Source organism: Leuciscus leuciscus, assembly GCF_965113295.1.
Source record: "Leuciscus leuciscus genome assembly, chromosome: 5".
Classification (NCBI taxonomy): Eukaryota; Metazoa; Chordata; class Actinopteri; order Cypriniformes; family Leuciscidae; genus Leuciscus; species Leuciscus leuciscus.
The window spans coordinates 37,531,028-37,548,900 of record NC_138729.1 but is presented as its reverse complement, the minus strand read 5'-3'; the positions used below and the strand labels follow the sequence as shown (position 1 = coordinate 37,548,900).

The window sequence follows — 17,873 nt, the reverse complement described above, 5'->3', positions numbered from 1 at the left end:
CACTGAGCATCTAAAGAATCACTACAGATTGCTGAAGTGAACGCTTGTAATGAAGATCTTGTTTTCGAAATGCTTCTTTTAGACTGTTTTTAAAGAATTTGTTAGCTTCGCTGTAATTAATCTGGCAGAGAAATGTAAATCTCAAAGCCTCTCTAAAACCTTTAATAAAATCTGCAAATAAGGATTTTGTAAATGACTTCCTGACAGTTTTGACTTTCACTTAATTTCACTCTTTTTACGGGTTGTGTCTTCTGTCACAGGTGCTGTTGTGGCCGTCTAATTGGTCAACATGTTGGCCTGCCCCCCAGCATCTCATCCAATCAGAATGAGAAGTCAGATCGTGTGCCAAAGAATGATAGCTTGTCAGAGAAGTGGTCCATCAGCAAGCACACCCAGCTCAGTCCCACTGACGCCTTTGGAACCATTGAGTTTCAGGGAGGTGGACACTCCAACAAAGCAATGGTAGACGCATTTAGTCTCTTATTAACAATGGTTTGATGCTCAAAGTGCTCAAAATAACTCAGATAAAATATTCATGAACCTTTTAGAACCTTTTGCAATACATTTATTATTAATATCTGTTGATCCTGCCAGATTGAGCTTCAAAATATCATCCATTTTACAGCCATAAAGTCAGTAATTCAGAGGACATACTCAATAAGTCTTACTCAATAAGACTGCAGATGAAAATGTAGAGAGCAAAATTATTTTATTAATTGGAAATGTATTGAATATTGGTAAGTAGACATCATGTACCAGAAATGTGGCTGTTATTTAACACTATACAACTGTCATTATCGGAAAATGAAAGTCATTTAAGAGGAACACAGAGTTTACCTACATGTTGATTTAAATCCCAGCAAGTACAGCTTGACATACCTGAATGGTTTCCACAAAAGTACTAAGCAGCATAGTTTTCAAGATTGATAATAATAAGAAATGTTTCTTGAGCACTAAATCAGCATATTAGAATGATTTATAAAGGATCATGTGACACTGAAGACTTTGCCATCACAGGAATAAATTACTTTGTAAAATATTTTCAAATAGAATAATGTTCTTTTAAATTGTAATAATATCACATAAATTGTAATGATTTATACAGTAAACAATACACAACAACATAATTTTCCCCCATTTTTTTTTATCAAACAAATGCAGCCTTGATCAGCATAATAGCCTTTTTCAGAAATAACAAAAAATCTTACAGACTCCAAACTTTTGAATGGTAGTGTAAAACCTTATATTTACTGTTAAACGATTATGTCATAATTTCACTTTTATGTTTTGTCAGTATGTACGAGTGTCTTTTGACACTAAGCCAGACTTACTGCTGCATCTGATGACGAAGGAGTGGCAACTGGAGCTTCCCAAGCTGCTCATCTCTGTTCATGGAGGACTTCAGAACTTCGAGCTGCAGCCCAAACTCAAGCAAGTCTTTGGCAAGGGTCTAATCAAGGCTGCCATGACCACTGGGGCCTGGATCTTCACTGGAGGAGTTAACACTGGTCTGTACGAGGTGTTAATGTATCTTTCAGTTTAATTAAGATTCTGAGTAGATTACTGAGAAATGCTAGTCAATATTATAGTCTGATACTATCTACATTCTTAGAGATAAATGGCGGATGAAGATGTCTGTGTAACTGTGCACTCATCTCAATGTCCATGATGCCTTGTGTGATATCTCTCACACTGAGAATCTGTTATCTCTTCCATTATCTGTCTCTTCAGGAGTCATCAGGCATGTTGGTGATGCTCTGAAAGACCACGCTTCCAAATCAAGGGGGAAGATCTGTACTATTGGCATTGCCCCCTGGGGGATTGTGGAGAACCAGGAAGACCTGGTGGGCAAAGATGTAAGTGACTCGACTACAGATAAATTTAATTACTAAACCTATTATATTATATTGTATTGTATTGTATTGTATTGTATTGTATTGTAATATAATATAATATAATATAATATAATATAATATAATATAATATAATATAATATAATATAATATATTATATTATATTATATTATATTATATTATATTTTTCTAAATGACCAGTAAGACTTTATCTGGCTTGGATCATGGCAGATTTCAAAAAATGTGCTTTCGTTAAATAATAATGAAATAGTCAAATTGATATATTGGAATTATTATTCAAAAAATCTAATCTCCAGATCACAACAGGATGATTTTCATGTTGTCTCTGCATGTATTCTGTGTCAAGTAGAATTCTATAAATAATTTGTGTGTGAGCCACTACATATATCTACTCAGTTTCACCTCAGCTTGTCGGTGTGTCTCTGAGGACTGATGCACAACTGAGACACAGAGATAGAATCATTCTTTATTTATAACCACTGATTTCTATCCCCCCTTACTCATACACAATTTTGGCTCTGTCTTTCTCTCAATCTCTCTCAAAGCCCCACTCAACCCCTCCACTCTCTCTAGTCTGGTCTGGTCTGGTTGGATATCTGAATGTTTTAGCAATGATGTTTTGAAAAAACAAGACACTATGTGTTCACTATTTCTAGGTCACTTAAAGCAAATTTGTGGCATTGATCACGTGACTATTTGTAAAGACAGTCAGATGTTCTTGCTTCCTCTAAAGCACAAGGCAAAAAGGGGAGCAACTAAAATACTAAAACATTTTGATTCATGTTAATTAAATTTTTTTGAAAAATATTAATTATTTATTTATAATTTTGTATATATTCATTTTATATATTACAATATTTATTTTTATATATTATTTATATACTACTTGTATTCAGTTATTTATTTTTATTATATTATAAATATGCAAAATTGCTCACTATGTTTACGGAATGTTTTATCTTCTGTCCACTGATGACTTGTGCATGCTACTCTGCTTTTTGTAACATGCCACTGTTACTATTGTGTCATTCTTCATATCCTGAACTGAACATCCCTGGACAGCCTCTTTTTACTTCATGCTGTGTGTATTGCAGGTGGTCCGGCCGTACCAGACAATGTCTAACCCTCTTAGTAAGCTTACAGTACTCAACAGCCTACACTCCCACTTCATTTTGGCTGATAATGGCACCACCGGAAAGTATGGAGCAGAAGTCAAACTGCGCAGACAGCTAGAGAAACACATCTCTCTGCAAAAGATCAACACGCGTGAGTACAGTTGCAAGTAATTAAAGATGCTAATGTTTAGCTGATTACTCCAAACTGCAAATTCAATGGTGCATTTAAATTATTTTCTAGAGAGGTTATAATAGTCTTATATCCTCAGTCACTTCTTCTAGGTTTTGTTGTGCTGATCTTCAAAAACCCACAGAGGTTGTGGCTCAACGTCAAAAGCGCTACACGAGTTGCAAGATTCATAGCTGACTGCACTGAGAGCACAAAGCCCTCCGCTACTGCACTCTGCCAGATAATATCCATACAGTCCATTTACTCGCGTAAAGATATCAAATAAACGTCATTCAGCTGAAGGAACACATTCAGATTAAAGTTGGTATAAATGCAATAAATCACAAACAGGGGGGTCAGTTGACATGATGTAATTGACCATGAAATTATGACTTCTGGTGAATATTGTGGAAACTAATTGATACATTTAGATAAATATGTATCATACATTATAGAATATTATAATACAACTTATTAGGCCTATATATTTATAGAATAGCAAAGTAGGCCTAATCAATATAAAAGACTGAACCACATAGATGTGAAATATAAAGGCTTGATGCCAACAATGAACCATGGATTTGTTTACTTTATAATACATTTTATTTTTAACTTAAACAACATATAACATTCAAAACTCATCGGCTTAGACTGCATTTGAAGAAAAATAAACACAACAGTATTCATTGTCCCTCACGCATTCCAGCCACGGGTAGTCATTTTCCCATTCAATTCTATATTTTTGTGCTCTTTTCTTTTTCGCCGGCTGCTCGGAGGTAGTCATTTTTACATTTCCCGCTGTTGTCACTTGTCGTCATCGTTGCTACGATACGTGACTCACAATGACTGAAACGACCAATTAAAAGGGGATTCTCTGATGATGTTCCAAGATGTTAAAAATGCTACGCTGATCATAGACAAACAGAGGGAGAAATTAGTATCTACCGCACCGTCAGGGTTTTTTTTCTTGTCTTCGTTCTGACATATATTAGAAGCTATGTGTCTGTCATGGATTTGCACTGAATTGATTCTCAAAAATACGGAACAAAGTGCGTTCCGTATCATTTCAATACGGAACAAGACTTTTATGTGTCAAATACGGGACGATTCCGTATTATACGGAACGGTTGGACACCCTACTTGTTATGTTTAATGTTGATTAGTCTCCCCAGGTGTTTCTTATTAGCCACGCCCCCTTGTGATCTTATTAAGCTTGTTTGTCTGTGTATTTAAAGGCACACTATGCAGTTTTCCTTTTTTGTCAAACGGCGACCCTTGAGTCACTGAGAAGCAACTTTACAAGTAAGAGATTTACTTACTTGTCCATCAACAAGAACGCCCGGTCAGCATCGCTGTTGCATCTTTTGCTGCTTTTTAGCTCTCGCTAACGAGTGAAAGCCTGACCGAGTGGTCTCTTGTCCAGTTCCTCACGCGGTCACTTTCTCGTTTTCTTTTCCTTGACTCTTTCGACCGCGTTTTCTTTGTCGACTCTGCCATGATTCACGGCTGAAATGCATCTTCCATAGAAGACACTGAAATGCAGCTGAAATGCAAGGGTTTTTTAACCAAAAGTGAATTTGTCCCAGCATTTTTACATTTCTTTCCCTCCAGCAGACATGATACGTCACCAACGTTGTGTATCTTTATAATTTAATAAAATAAAATAAATTAATTATTAAATGTATTCAGTTATGATATCATTCAATATTTTTATTTTTATTTATAATTTAGCCAATTTAATACATAAACACTTTTCCACAGCACCAAATGAGCCATTCCATATTACCTGCCATATACAGCGCTAGGTCATCAACAGGAAGTGAGCTAGAGATCGACCTCTGTCATGTGACCTGTGGACTTCCCTTTGTCATCCTATGCCTGGAGTAATAGAGGGGGCTGGGAAGTCAAAGGGACGCTCAGGCGTCATCATTCACATCAAAAATGACACCAGCCTCACCCACGCTGATTCATCCGTAGGAAGCAGCATGTGTACGGATCACTTAAAATAATCAACATTTAAACCGGCAACTGCCTTGACATTTAAATGGGCAAAACCTATAACACATCCAACCCTCTAGCATGTAGAAATTTCAGACTTCAAACATGTTTGAGCCCTGTTAGCAGAACAGATTAAACATGTTTAAGCTCATTAAATCATCCCGTGACACATTCATGACACATATTCACACTGCGATAAGAACAGTTTATTCTGACATCACTCTCATAACAGAAGGTTCATATATCTGAGCCATATCTCAGTCCGCAGCCACCTATCTCTCTCTCTCTCTCTTTCTCTTTCTCTCTCTGTTTTCTGTTGCATCAGCTGTGTGATGGTGGTGTTTGCTCTGGCTTTGGGCAGAGCTCATTTCTTTATTTTATTACCTGTCCTTTCCAACACTAGAAGAACATCAATAATGCTCTGAGCTATCACCATGAGGCTCACAGAGCTACAAAGACCCTCAAACATGGAATCAAATCTCTTTGTTTTGGAAGAATTGTGGTAGGCTGCGGCCCGGCTTATGTATTCATATTCTGACAAGCACTGCAGTGGTACTGAATTAAAATGAATTACAGACCTGTGCCTGCTGTTGTTGGGCTAGTGAGGAGGTCTTTTTGAGTGTTTCTCAGATGAGGGAAAGAGAACCGTGCACGGGATGCAATGAAGATTTCCTTGCAGGATTAGATGAGATGTGAGAATCAATTTCATTGTTCTGGATTAGGTGCAGTCTGATTGGAATCAGGAAGAGGAGGATGAGGGGTGTTACTGAGATGAATCAGTGTTTAATTCCTAGTTCACATGGGAAATATGCGTAAACGGTCCAATATGAATGTGTGTTGGGTGTCACGGTCATCAGATAGTCACCACCTCCTCACTACGTTTCCCATCATCCTTCCTGGCCCTCACCTGCATGCACTTCACAATCACAGAGATCACTGTCACCTGTCACCAATCTTCACTGATCATCATCCAGCACTATATAACTCTTCCCTCTGCAGTTCACCATTGTCTGGACTTGTTGTCCCCTCAGAGAACACTTACCCGACTCCTTACCCGACTCCTTACCCGACTCCTTACCCGACTCCTTACCCGACTCCTTACCCGACTCCTTACCCGACTCCTTACCCGACTCCTTACCCGACTCCTTACCCGACTCCTTACCCGACTCCTTACCCGACTCCTTACCCGACTCCTTACCCGACTCCTTACCCGAACAACTTGTCTTCAGTCATCTGCTTCCTTCATCTGTCTTGATCTCCATTTCCAAACCTGCAACAGATAAGTCCATTACTCATCCAGATATCCATCCTGAAGTTATCAGTTACTCACCTGCTTCCATCGTTGCGATCACATACTTCTGCAAATAAACCTGGGCCCATATTCATCAAAAATCTTAATGCAAAGAGTAGCTCCTAGTGACAAAATTCTAAGAAAATTCTTAGAAATGTGGCCGTTTACTCTTAAAATGAAATAAAATCCTAGTGAAGAAAAAAAGAACATTCCCACCTTGCAGGCTCAAAAAACTGCATTTATGAATATAGCAGGCTTTCCTGTTGCGCACAATCAGGTGGAATGAACCGTTAAAAATGTATTATTAACCGCTATAAGCTCCCACGTCTGCTTCTTGCCCCGTGCAGTGACACCCGGCCCGAATTTTCCTTTAAGGATGACCTTGTGTTCATCCACTAACTGGGCTAACAGTAAACACTGTGCCTCTGTCCAGTCGGGTTTTCTCGTCCTTCTTGTTTTTGATTCCATGTTTGCTACATTACAACATTCAAACCACCACTTACATAGACATGCCAGCAATCAGTGTAATTGGAAAGAGTGGAACCTGAATTTTATCATTCTAAGCCAATCAAATACCTTATAGGAAATTAACAGCATGGTAAATTAAATAAAAAGGATTTATATACATATATAGAGTGTGTGTGTGTGTGTGTGTGTGTGTGTGTGTGTGTGTGTGTGTGAGTAGACCCTATACTTAAAATTGCTCTCTTTTTTCCTTCTTGGACAACCAACCAATCACAGTCTTCAAAAGATTGTGTCATACGTAGCAGCCCCGCCTCCTCACTAAGATGAAAGTTTTTGTCTTTTCCTTGCTCAGAGTTGCTCTTAGATCGGTCCCGAATCACTCTTAAGCTAAGACTCCTATGTAGAAGTTTTTAAGCTAAATTTGGATTTTTTTTTAGATAATTATTAGAAGCTTTAAGAATACAGGCCCTGTTGTTTGCCTGTGTGAATCCTTCTGTTTCATGACAGAAGACCAGACCCTAAACTTAAAGTTTGGGCATTTCCTGCATCCATCAAAACCCAACCGATTATCTGATACACTGTTTCCAGGATGGCCACCCGATCGAAGTATATGTGAAAGAGTTCCTAGAAATTTCATACCAGGTCAATTGGACAGATGACGTCCTAAAGAACGTGTTTGGGCTTGGACTGGACGATCCTCTGCACCAGCCAGCTTCAGCCGCAAAACCATGTTCATTCGCACAATACCTGGATCATGTGCTGTTGTTGAGCGGTTCAGCCTTCATCAGGCTGATGATTACATCGCCACTCAATCACCATCACCAGCCATCTTCCTCACCACACTGCCTGAATGTCTTCACGTCATACCTGCCGAGCCAGAGACTGTTCACGCCATGTCACCCTTCCAGGGTCTCGTCCCGCCGTGTCCACCCTTCCAGGGACTCGTCCCACCGAGTCCACCCTTCCAGAGACTCGTCCCGCCGAGTCCACCCTTTCTGAGTCTCGTCCCGTCGAGACCACCCTTCCCTTCCAGAGCCTCATCCCGTCGAGACCACCCTTCCAGGGCTTTTTCACTTCATGCCCGTCAAGCCTGAGCATCTTCACATCATGCCTGTCAAGCCTGAGCTTCTTCACGTCATGCCTGTCCAGCCTAAAATTCATGCCACGCCTGAGCCCCCACCTCCGGCTAAGATGGCCGCCACCACATCTGAGCCCTTGCCTCGGGCCAAGATGGCCGCCGCCACGTCTGAGTCCTTGTCTCCGGCCAAGATGGCAGCCGCCACGCCTGAGCCCTCGTCCCCGGTGATAGTAGCCAAGCCGGGCTCTCACGGAAAGGCCACAAAGGCCGATCCACCCTGGTATCCCGAACGGCAGTCTCCGCCCTGGCTGCCCGAACGGCAGTCTCCACCCTGGCTGCCCGATAAATAATGTTTTAATTATTAATTATTATTGGGATTCTGTTATTTGATTTGTCTGTCATTATTAAATTCATCGACTAAATTGTTAAAATGCATACTTTACTTAGTATTTTATTTAATATTATCAATTTGACATAGGGCCCTATCATACACCCATCGCAATGCAGAGCCAAGCGCGACGCAAGTGTTTTTTGCTAGTTTCAGCCTGATGCAGTTATCTTTTTCACGTGCTGCACTAGGTTGTTTAAATAGCAAATGTATTTGTGCCTATTTATGGGCCCATGGGCGTGCAGGTCTGAAAATGAGGTGTGTTCAGGCGCAATGACCAACAAAAACCTGGTCTAAGGTCAATGGCGCAATATTTTTTTTGTTATTTAAAGGTGCTCTAAGTAACTTTTTTACCTTAACTGAACAGCTTCGGAGTCATTGGAATGGTTATATTACTTATTTCGGGTTGAATGGTGGTCGTTTCGCACCCCCCTGGTGCCCGTGAGCGGAAAATCCGCACTTGCAACTTTGAGCCGGCGGGCCACCGGCCGTCGCGTCAGGAAATATCGCGTGATATCAGGTCTCGCGATGTAAACAATTGCTTTACGGCCAAAATAAATCTGCTAAAATGCTGTCATTATTGCGCTCCCTCACGCTGTTCGAACCCGAATGAAGAAGACGTTTTAAAGAATGTCCCATCTGCTTTGATGTCGTTGATCTACTAGGCTCTGGTGTCTGAGAATCGCCAACGAGTTTTTACAACAGTGTTTTCAAATATCTATTCCGAAGCTGTGGGGGGAGCTCTAGAGAGAAACCTGCGAGCAAAAAGCGAGAATACAGCGAAGAAATCCCGAAACTTCTGAGCCCTGCTTTAAAGGTGCAGTGTGTGATTTTTAGCGGCATCTAGTGGTGAGATTTGCGAATTGCAACCGGTCAATAACTCGCGGTCTTTCCTTCAAATTGCAAACTCGAATGAGAAGCTACGGTGGCCGACGTAGGATCGGAAGATGTCGTCGTCTGAGTCAGCAGAGAGTAGCAAGTCAAGCAATGAGGTTTCTCTATATTATATTAAATTATATTTACTTAATTATTCAGTAAAACCACATGTTATTGCGATTGTTTTTTTTACTTGTTTATCATTGTGTTAGTCTTTTATTCACTGACTTTACCATAGCTTGTTTCCATGCTAGTTAGTATAAGATAAGAGCATCAAAGCAGCTAACTTAGGTAAGGGGAAACAGCTAACGTTACGATGTCCGAGGCGTCGTTCAGACAGCATGTTTTTCTCCACGTTTGCCGCGTCAGGGACAACCTGAGTATTCTGCTGCGTCTTTTTCTGCTGCTTCTCATTCAAGTTAGTGACGAAACGCGCTCTGTAGCGCTCTGTTCGCTGTCGGCTACGGTAGAAACATGACGTCACAGTATGTCGACCTTCATAGAAGGGGGTGGCCGCGGTTATGTAGATATAAATGACTCATTCTAAGGTAATAAAAACATAACGGTTCATTAAGTGAGGTCTTTATACACCACTGAAAACATAGTTATGGATCTTATATTGCATTTCTGTCAATAGATCCTCAGAAACATCACACATTGCACCTTTAAAGAGCGTGTTAGTAATGTGCGCCTATAGGCGGGTCCACAACGCGCATACACTCTGCTTATTACACACACAGGGACGTCCAGCAGCACACAAATTAGCCAAATATAATACAAAATAGGATTACAAAGTAAACGATTAATATTACATAAAGATATGGTTGAATCCGGCTTGTCCCATATGGTCTGCTTGCCCACTTTAACCTCGCGCTCAAGCAGATCCGTTTGCACTCTAGAGACGCGTTCAGTCTTTCCGCTTGCAAATTCCGTCATGTAAATAGCTAATCCGCCATGGCGCGAGCACAACTGGCTTTTAAAGGGAATGGGAGATGAGACTCTGGTTGGTTTATTTTACGTTACTCCCAAAATACACCCATTACTCATGAAGAGAATAGGGATAACCCTTTTAGACCATGTACCGGGTGCACAGACCATTTTTCCCATCGTTAAACCAGCAAAAGTGGATTCGGACACGCCCTAAGTGCAATTGCACCATGAGCTTGCGCCCATGCGCTTAGATCGTTAAAATGGGGCCCTTTGTGTAAAATGGTGCGTTCAAGTCATCTCGTATAGATCGTATTTACGAGTTGAACGCACATGAACGCCACCACAATGTCGTAAATACCAGTGGGGAGCTCAGGATTTTCTTTAAGCTCCGATCTTTACGAGTTGGGGGCGTGTCACTGAGAAACATGGTGGAATACCACAATACCGAAAGGTATTTAGCAGTGATATTGTCAGGCTTTTCTATTTACAGCGAAGTAAGCTAATTACCTGCACAGAATATGATGGAATTATAATATAACAATGTAATATGTCACGATAAAGTTTGCAGTGGCTTCATAAATTAATTAAAAACATAAAAAAGCAAAGCACACCTGATGCACATTTCTTTGTTCTACATTTTCTAGAACTAGAGTAGAACCTTGCTGTATTTTTTGCTTAATTAATTAAGACAACTACACATCGCCATCTTACTCCGACGAAAATTACTTGAACGCACCTGCCGCCGTAAACACGACTTCCCACCTCGTAAGTACGAACTTCCCAGGAGGACTTGAACGCACCATTACTACTGTGATCTAGGACCGTAGATCCACCTCTCTAAATCAGGCACCTGAAACTGTAAAATGAGTGCACTTGATATGCCTGGTTATAACGCTCTTCTCCATCATTTCTATTAGCATAGTGTTAATTGAACTGTTTGGTGAATTCACCCCTTTGGGTTTTGTGAATATAGCCATAAATTCATTAACATGTGAATTCATATTCTCAATTTTTTATTACATTTGTATGCTGCGTTATATTTAAAAATCACCCTTCATTCAACGCTCTAGTCAGTCATGTTCACACTCTGATTAAAAGTCACATCAAACTATGTTGGCCGATGGTGATTCTAGCCTAGAAACCTGTTTTAGCCTTCCCTTCCACTAACTGGGTCTCCAAGTATTGAGATGATGAGCTGGTCTTTTTACTTTGGTGGTTTATTTCTGGATTTTGTTCCATGCTGCTCATCTCTGCGGGCTCCATTACATTAGCATAATGGAGCAGTAGCTGCTGTATTGACCAGACAGGATGGGTGCTGTGGGAGTTTTTTCCATCTTCTTAAAGGTTTATTTGATTGGAGTTTTTTTTTACCCTTGTAAAGGAAGCTTATGTCGTAAATGTTGTAGATTTGCACAGAAGATATTTTTGACCAATTCCTTCAGTTTTTTAAAAACAATAAAATGCATGGACAGTAGCTACTGCACTTATAATGGAAGCCTATAGACCTTATGCGCCAGAGAAACGAGGGCGCCGCCATCTTTAGAATATTGTCTTTTAACTTCCGTTTTGTGGTCGCTCTGTATATTTCTATGGCATTGCTGTCCAGGAGTAATTCGCTTTTGAAGTGGATTTACTTAATGTAAAGTTAACGAAAGTTAGCATGAGGGCTGTAATGTTTAAAGCAGATAACTAAACAAATGTCAGTCGACCGGGAAGATTTTAAAACGAGCCGTTCATTAATAAACACGCAAAATCGCGGGGCTACATAAGGTCTATAGGGCAAGTATAGGCTACAGAAAATATATAACTATATTACTCTTAAACATTACACTTTTAGGATGAGTGGGATGGATTCACTTACTAACATTTTCTGTGCAGTTACATGAAATCTCTATAATTCCAATTAATATAATTATCCCCATTGAAAAGTAGTTCCATCACAAAATGACTATATACTACTGATAAAATCATATTATATCAATTCATATATATTAATTCAAGTTAATGATTTTACAAAAATACAAGCCTCACATGTCTGCTTTTAAACCCTGTTGGTGCACAGGGTGTACTTTCACCTTAGTATTCCATTGTATACACCCACATGTTGTTCCAAACCCAGTCTTTTTTCACTGAGCACGAGGAGACATTTAAAAAAAAAATCTTCATTTTAAAAAATCTTAAATTCCGTAACAACAGTCCATAGTGACTAGAAGGGTGTCAAGCCACAAAAGGGAAAATTATTTGGTCCAAATGACAAATGTTTGGGGTCAGTATGATTTTTTAAAAGAAATTAATATTTTTATTCTGAAGACATTTATAATATACAAAAAAAAAAAATGTTGTTCACTGAATGTTCTATTCATCAAAGAATCATGAAAAAAGCACAACTGTTTCCAACATTGACAATAATCACAATGATAAGATATTTTACTAGAGTACCAAATCAGCATATTACAATGATTTCTGAAGGATTGTGTGACACTGAAAATTCAGTTTTCTAAAGCTATATATCTTGGAGCAACAAACAAATCGACTGCAAGTCATTATTCAACATGTGTGACGAGGGTGAGTAAATAATGATGATCATTTTTGGATGGTTTATTTTTTTATCATTATACTCTGCGTGACATTTTCTGTACTTAACTGTAAGGATTATGATGATGTAGGGTCTAATAGACTTGTGAGTGTTTGCAGTTATTGGAGGTGTGGAAGGATAGAAAACTCTGGATCAAATCAAAGTTTAGCCCAAACAGATAGAACCAAATTAATAGTACATGTTTTCTTCCTCACTTTCAGTTCTTGATCATTGTTTGTTTGGCAGTTATATTCACAAAAACTCATTATACCAGTTTTGGACATGGATCTTGTGTCTATCTTGTTTTTAATCTCTTGAATAAATAAATAAACCGCATTTGTCACTGCCAGGCAGGGGATAGGACTGTTCACACAAGGTGTAAATGAAATAGATTGAGAGTGACACAGAATGAACTGCCCGTTCATCATGAGATTCATCTTCCATCTACATGCTTGGCAGGGGGGCATAAAAATCAACCCGTCTCTGTCTCAGTAACACCTCTCAGCCTCCTCTTCCAGAGCACAGGGGCTTGTTCTATTAATGCTGGGCTTGCCGTTCTCTTGTGGTGGTGCCGTAGGTCAATTGGTAAATGTGAAGAGGTTATGGACTTCGCTGGAGGCACAGGACGTATCACTGTGGGTGTCTGAAACATGGCAGGGGGACCATCAAGTGCTTGGCGGGGGATCAGCACAGAAAGCCACAGTTTATGAAACTGAACAACTTGTTTACGGTCTCTTGTGCTGTTTTGTTTGTGTTAAACTACTATAACCCTCAAGTTATTTCTAGCGCCATCATCATCATGCTGATCTTAATGAGAGATAACAGACTTGATAATTATTTCTTCCTTTTGATGATAGATGAACTGCTATAGAAAATGAAGGGATGAGGAGGTTTTTGTTGATAATAGATCTCAGATGTCATTTGACTTGCTGTTGGGTACACGTCTGACATTCTCTGATTAAATGGCAAATGACTGTACTGAGATTCAAAAATAACTTTTCTTTCAGTTGTTTACTTTCTCTGGCCACTGATGTAGTTGGCAGCTGAAGATTTCGGCCGTTAGAACAAACACTGACAAACAAACACCCTGCCCACCCAGATTCTTTTCAAAGTCTTTTTGGAATCTACTTAGGCTTGTTGGAAAGAAAAGGTTAGGTTTGGATGATACAATAGCACAAGCAAACACTCATCGGCTTTTTTAATCCTTTAATTTTCTTATCTGATTGATCTCTCTCTCTCTCTCTCTTTCTCTCTTTCTGAGATTTGTGAAAGCATGTTTTATTGCTCTTCACATCCAAATCGAAAACCATTGGAAACCACATTACTTTCCCCCAAAGAACTTCTTTTAGCATCTGCTACAGTGCCTGTGGTTACTGTGTATATCTCTACTGAAAAAGTCCAGTATGTTATGTTTTGGTTGTTGGTGTTCCCACCAGGTGTCAGGATTATGTTTTGTTCTGCTTAAGCCTGGTTCACACGGGACGATTTTAAGATTTTCCAAACCTGAGAGGATAAAAAATCACGGGTCTAACAGTTTTGGTCGTACAGTGTGTGGTGCACACGGCAAAATCAACACATCACACACGAACCGATTTGACTCCCGAGCATTCCCAGGTCAGACGGGAAGTCTCGCAAAATACCTCGAGATCAAACGTGACTTCAGAGTAAACAATCATGGCGGACGAAGAGGATGCAGTGGCAATAGTTTGTAGTTTGTTTTTAACCGGAAAAAAACGTTATCAGAAGAAAAGGCGATGATCTCCGACGTCCACCGGACTTTCTGGTGCACGATGCCGCCGACTGTTTTGATTATGTTTCCCGGTGCTTCCTCGCCGCCTCGTCACCTCGCTTTCTGATTGGCTACACTCCACAGTCCACAGGCTGCGTGCTCGGGGGACACCACACACGAGGAGAAATCGGGCCAAATAAATCCAACATGTTGGATATCCCCGATTTGAGATCGGAGCGGTCCCGACGTCCTTCCGAGCAGACAAGAGCAGTCTTAACACACCACACACGGCAGGAATATCTGATCAGATTATTTTACGATAATCGGAGCATCCTTAAGATTGTCGGAAGGAGTGAATCGGGGCTAAAATCGGCCTAATTATCCTGCCGTGTGAACCAGGCTTTAGTTTCATTGTGTTTTGGTTTGGTTCTGTTCTTTTTCAGTTCTTTGCATTTGCATGTTGACCTAATTTCCTTTTGTGCGCCAGTTATTCACTAATTAAGTTCACCTGTTGCTGATTTATTTTCCTTGTTTACCCCTGTGTATTTAAGTCACCTTTGTTCAGTTACCTTGCTCAGTTGTACGTTCTATGTCTGGTGTATTGAGGTTGTTATAGTGTTCTTAGTGTTTTCAGTTCTGTTCATAAATTCAATACTGCTGTGAATATACTTGTTCTCATCTTTATTGGAACAAAGTGTGACAGAAGAACGGACCCTAAAATATGGATATAGCTGCTGTAAAAACAGCCCCAGCAGGACATTTTCACGGTCCTGAAAGGTCCTGTGGCAGAGACATTGAGGACTATGTGGAGGATTTTACCAACGTCTACCAGCTTGCATCCTGTAAAAACCTCGCTCTGATGGAGGGTTTCAGGTGCGGGCTGGACAATGACATCAGATTACTGATGCCAAGAGGGGATATCTGCCGGACCTTGGCACAGTATATTCACAACGCCCTGTGGTTGGATGGGTCCTCTTTTACAGTGGGAGAAGCAGAAGATGAGGCCATCCCTATTGTCCAGCCCCACCTCACACCCGTCACCACGCCAGACCCAGAAGGGTTTGGAGCAGGAGGCTGAGCCATTAAGGGTGAGGTGCAGCTGGTCTCAGCAGATGATTGAGGATCTGGAAGTGGATATATTCGAGTCCCCCGTCTCCACTGCATCTGAAATTGCATACTCTCTTGTGTAGGTACTTATTTTGAATAAGTAATTACTTCATGATTGCTAAAGAAGTACATTCTATATAGTATGAGTGTGTGTGTGTGTAGTATGAATGTAATCTGGCCTCGCTATATTCACCATGCTGTCATTATCATGTGACCTACCAGCATCAGTTACGTTGCTTCACTGCCATTCACAAATCCTCTCCCGTGGCCTCATGGGATAGTAAAGTGTCCATTGTATGCACACTTCAGAATCTCGCTGGAAGTATTAGGTAATCCGGGTAATTTTTGCCTACTCTTTAATGAGTACTGTGAATTCGGACATACGACTATTGTCACATACTGTTTTTCACCTACTATATAGTAGGGAGTATGCGATTTCGGATGCAGCCCATGTCTTCTTCATTGCTGCTGATTCCGCCCAGCATCAAGCCTGTGTCATCTTCCAGCACCATGTCATCAACGATGCTCCCACCCAGCCTCACTCTCCCGCCTCCTCTGTCCAAGCCAGCCAGTCCTTCGGCTCTGCCTCCGCTGGCTCCCTTCAGTCCTTCGGCTCTGCCTCCGCTGGCTCCCTTCAGTCCCTCAGCTCCTCTATTGGATCCACCAAGCAACCCGGATCAGCCTTAGATCTGGTCACCAGCTCCACCTTGGCAAGAGGATCCCCTGGCTCAGCCTCCAGCAGCCGAGCCCATCACTCCATCTCAGCTAGTCAACCTATTCGCTCCACCTTGGCTCCTCCCTCCCTCGGCTTCACCTGGGACCATAATCCTTACTGCTTCAACTGGCTCCCTCATCCCTCTGGCTCTGCCTTGGTCAGACGTCGTTCTACCTGCGCCATGGACTTGTGGGCCTTAAGCTGCACTTAATCCCTCCGGGTGCGCCGGGCTCCACATTGGTCCTCAGTCCGAATGGCTCAGCCTCAGTCCTCTGGCACCCTGGCTCGACCTTGAACATTTCGTCACTGGTGCCGCCTTGGTCACCTGAACCATCTGTGGCACAGTCCTCATTGTTTTTTAACTAGATTAATCAGCAAGATTTCCTTGGACAACCAGTAATTATCTTTATGTTTTGAGAACATAAAAATTATGGCAGATAAATAATAAATATCATGTCCTGTTGTAACATAAGAGCTAGTCTAGACAGAGTGGAGCGAACTGCCTTGTATGTGTGTTAGTGTGTGGAGGGGAATAAAAGCGTTTCTGTAAGCCCACAAACATTATGGCAGAAGGACTTGCTGATCAATAAATATCACATTATCACAATAAAACAGTAAATGATATAGAGCGAAAACAAGAGGCACAGAGCGATAACAGTGGGAAGAAGAGGTGTTGAATGAAGAAGTAAATCCCACTGTTTCTGATTCCTATACCAGCTGAGCAGTTGCTTTTGAAGTCAGTGTGCTGCTAAAAATAGAGATTACTTTATGTAACCGTACCCATTTTAGGCACAATGATGACAGCACATGTGGATCTGGTGTACCTCTCTGTCTGTCTCTCCCTTGCTCTTCTTTCCCTCCTTCCCTCTTTCTTTATCTCATGTTGCATAATTTAAGCAGTGAAGATCTAGCTGCAACATGCTTTTTGAATTATAGGCACAGCATCATAACTTGTACTCATCAAGTTGTTGGAAATAGTCAGAGTGCAGGAGGAGAACTAATCTGTCTATGTTCTGTTCACCTGATCTCGCACAGGTCCTCTCCCACTGCACGCACACCTGTTATTTAAACCAAGAGCGGTTAATTGCAGCTGATTAATGAATGTAGAAAAGATCTGATTGTGCAGCAAGTGTGTACTTTCACAGCAAACGACATGTTACATTTCAATGTGCACTAAAGTTGTATTAAGTTGTCCTCGCAGGCTGCACGCAAAAATGACATGACCAGTGTAGTCCAGTTTTAGTGGGTTAAAAACACAGCATGATGAGTGTAGCTTGATTCTAATGTTTGATTCTTTCAATGAATAGTTCTAAAAAGGACAAGGTACCAATTTTAATCAGTCTGAAACACTTCCCTTTATCATTAAAGCATCAGCAGTGGTAGAATTTCTTTCATTTGTAAGCAAAATGGACATTATAACTGACATGGACCAAAATTAATCATAATCAAATAACAGTTAGAATCAAATTGCTTATGAAACGGAATGGAATTTTTTGGTCATCAAATTCAGTACATATGGATGCAGCACTTGAATTCTCCAGATAAAAGTTAGAAAAAGCAAAC

At 40.7% G+C, this 17,873-nt stretch overlaps 1 protein-coding gene across 13 annotated transcripts in view; it reads left to right on the top strand.

Moving 5' to 3' along the window:
* trpm3 (transient receptor potential cation channel, subfamily M, member 3) overlaps positions 1–17,873 on the top strand; it is a 140,522-nt gene that overhangs the window by 66,970 nt on the left and 55,679 nt on the right. For all 13 annotated transcript variants that reach the window (XM_082170785.1, XM_082170776.1, XM_082170779.1 and 10 more), the window contains exons 3-6: positions 261–462; positions 1,295–1,508; positions 1,732–1,856; positions 2,969–3,140. In XM_082170785.1, the coding sequence (XP_082026911.1) occupies positions 261–462; positions 1,295–1,508; positions 1,732–1,856; positions 2,969–3,140 (713 nt within the window). The remainder of the gene's footprint in view (positions 1–260; positions 463–1,294; positions 1,509–1,731; positions 1,857–2,968; positions 3,141–17,873) is intronic.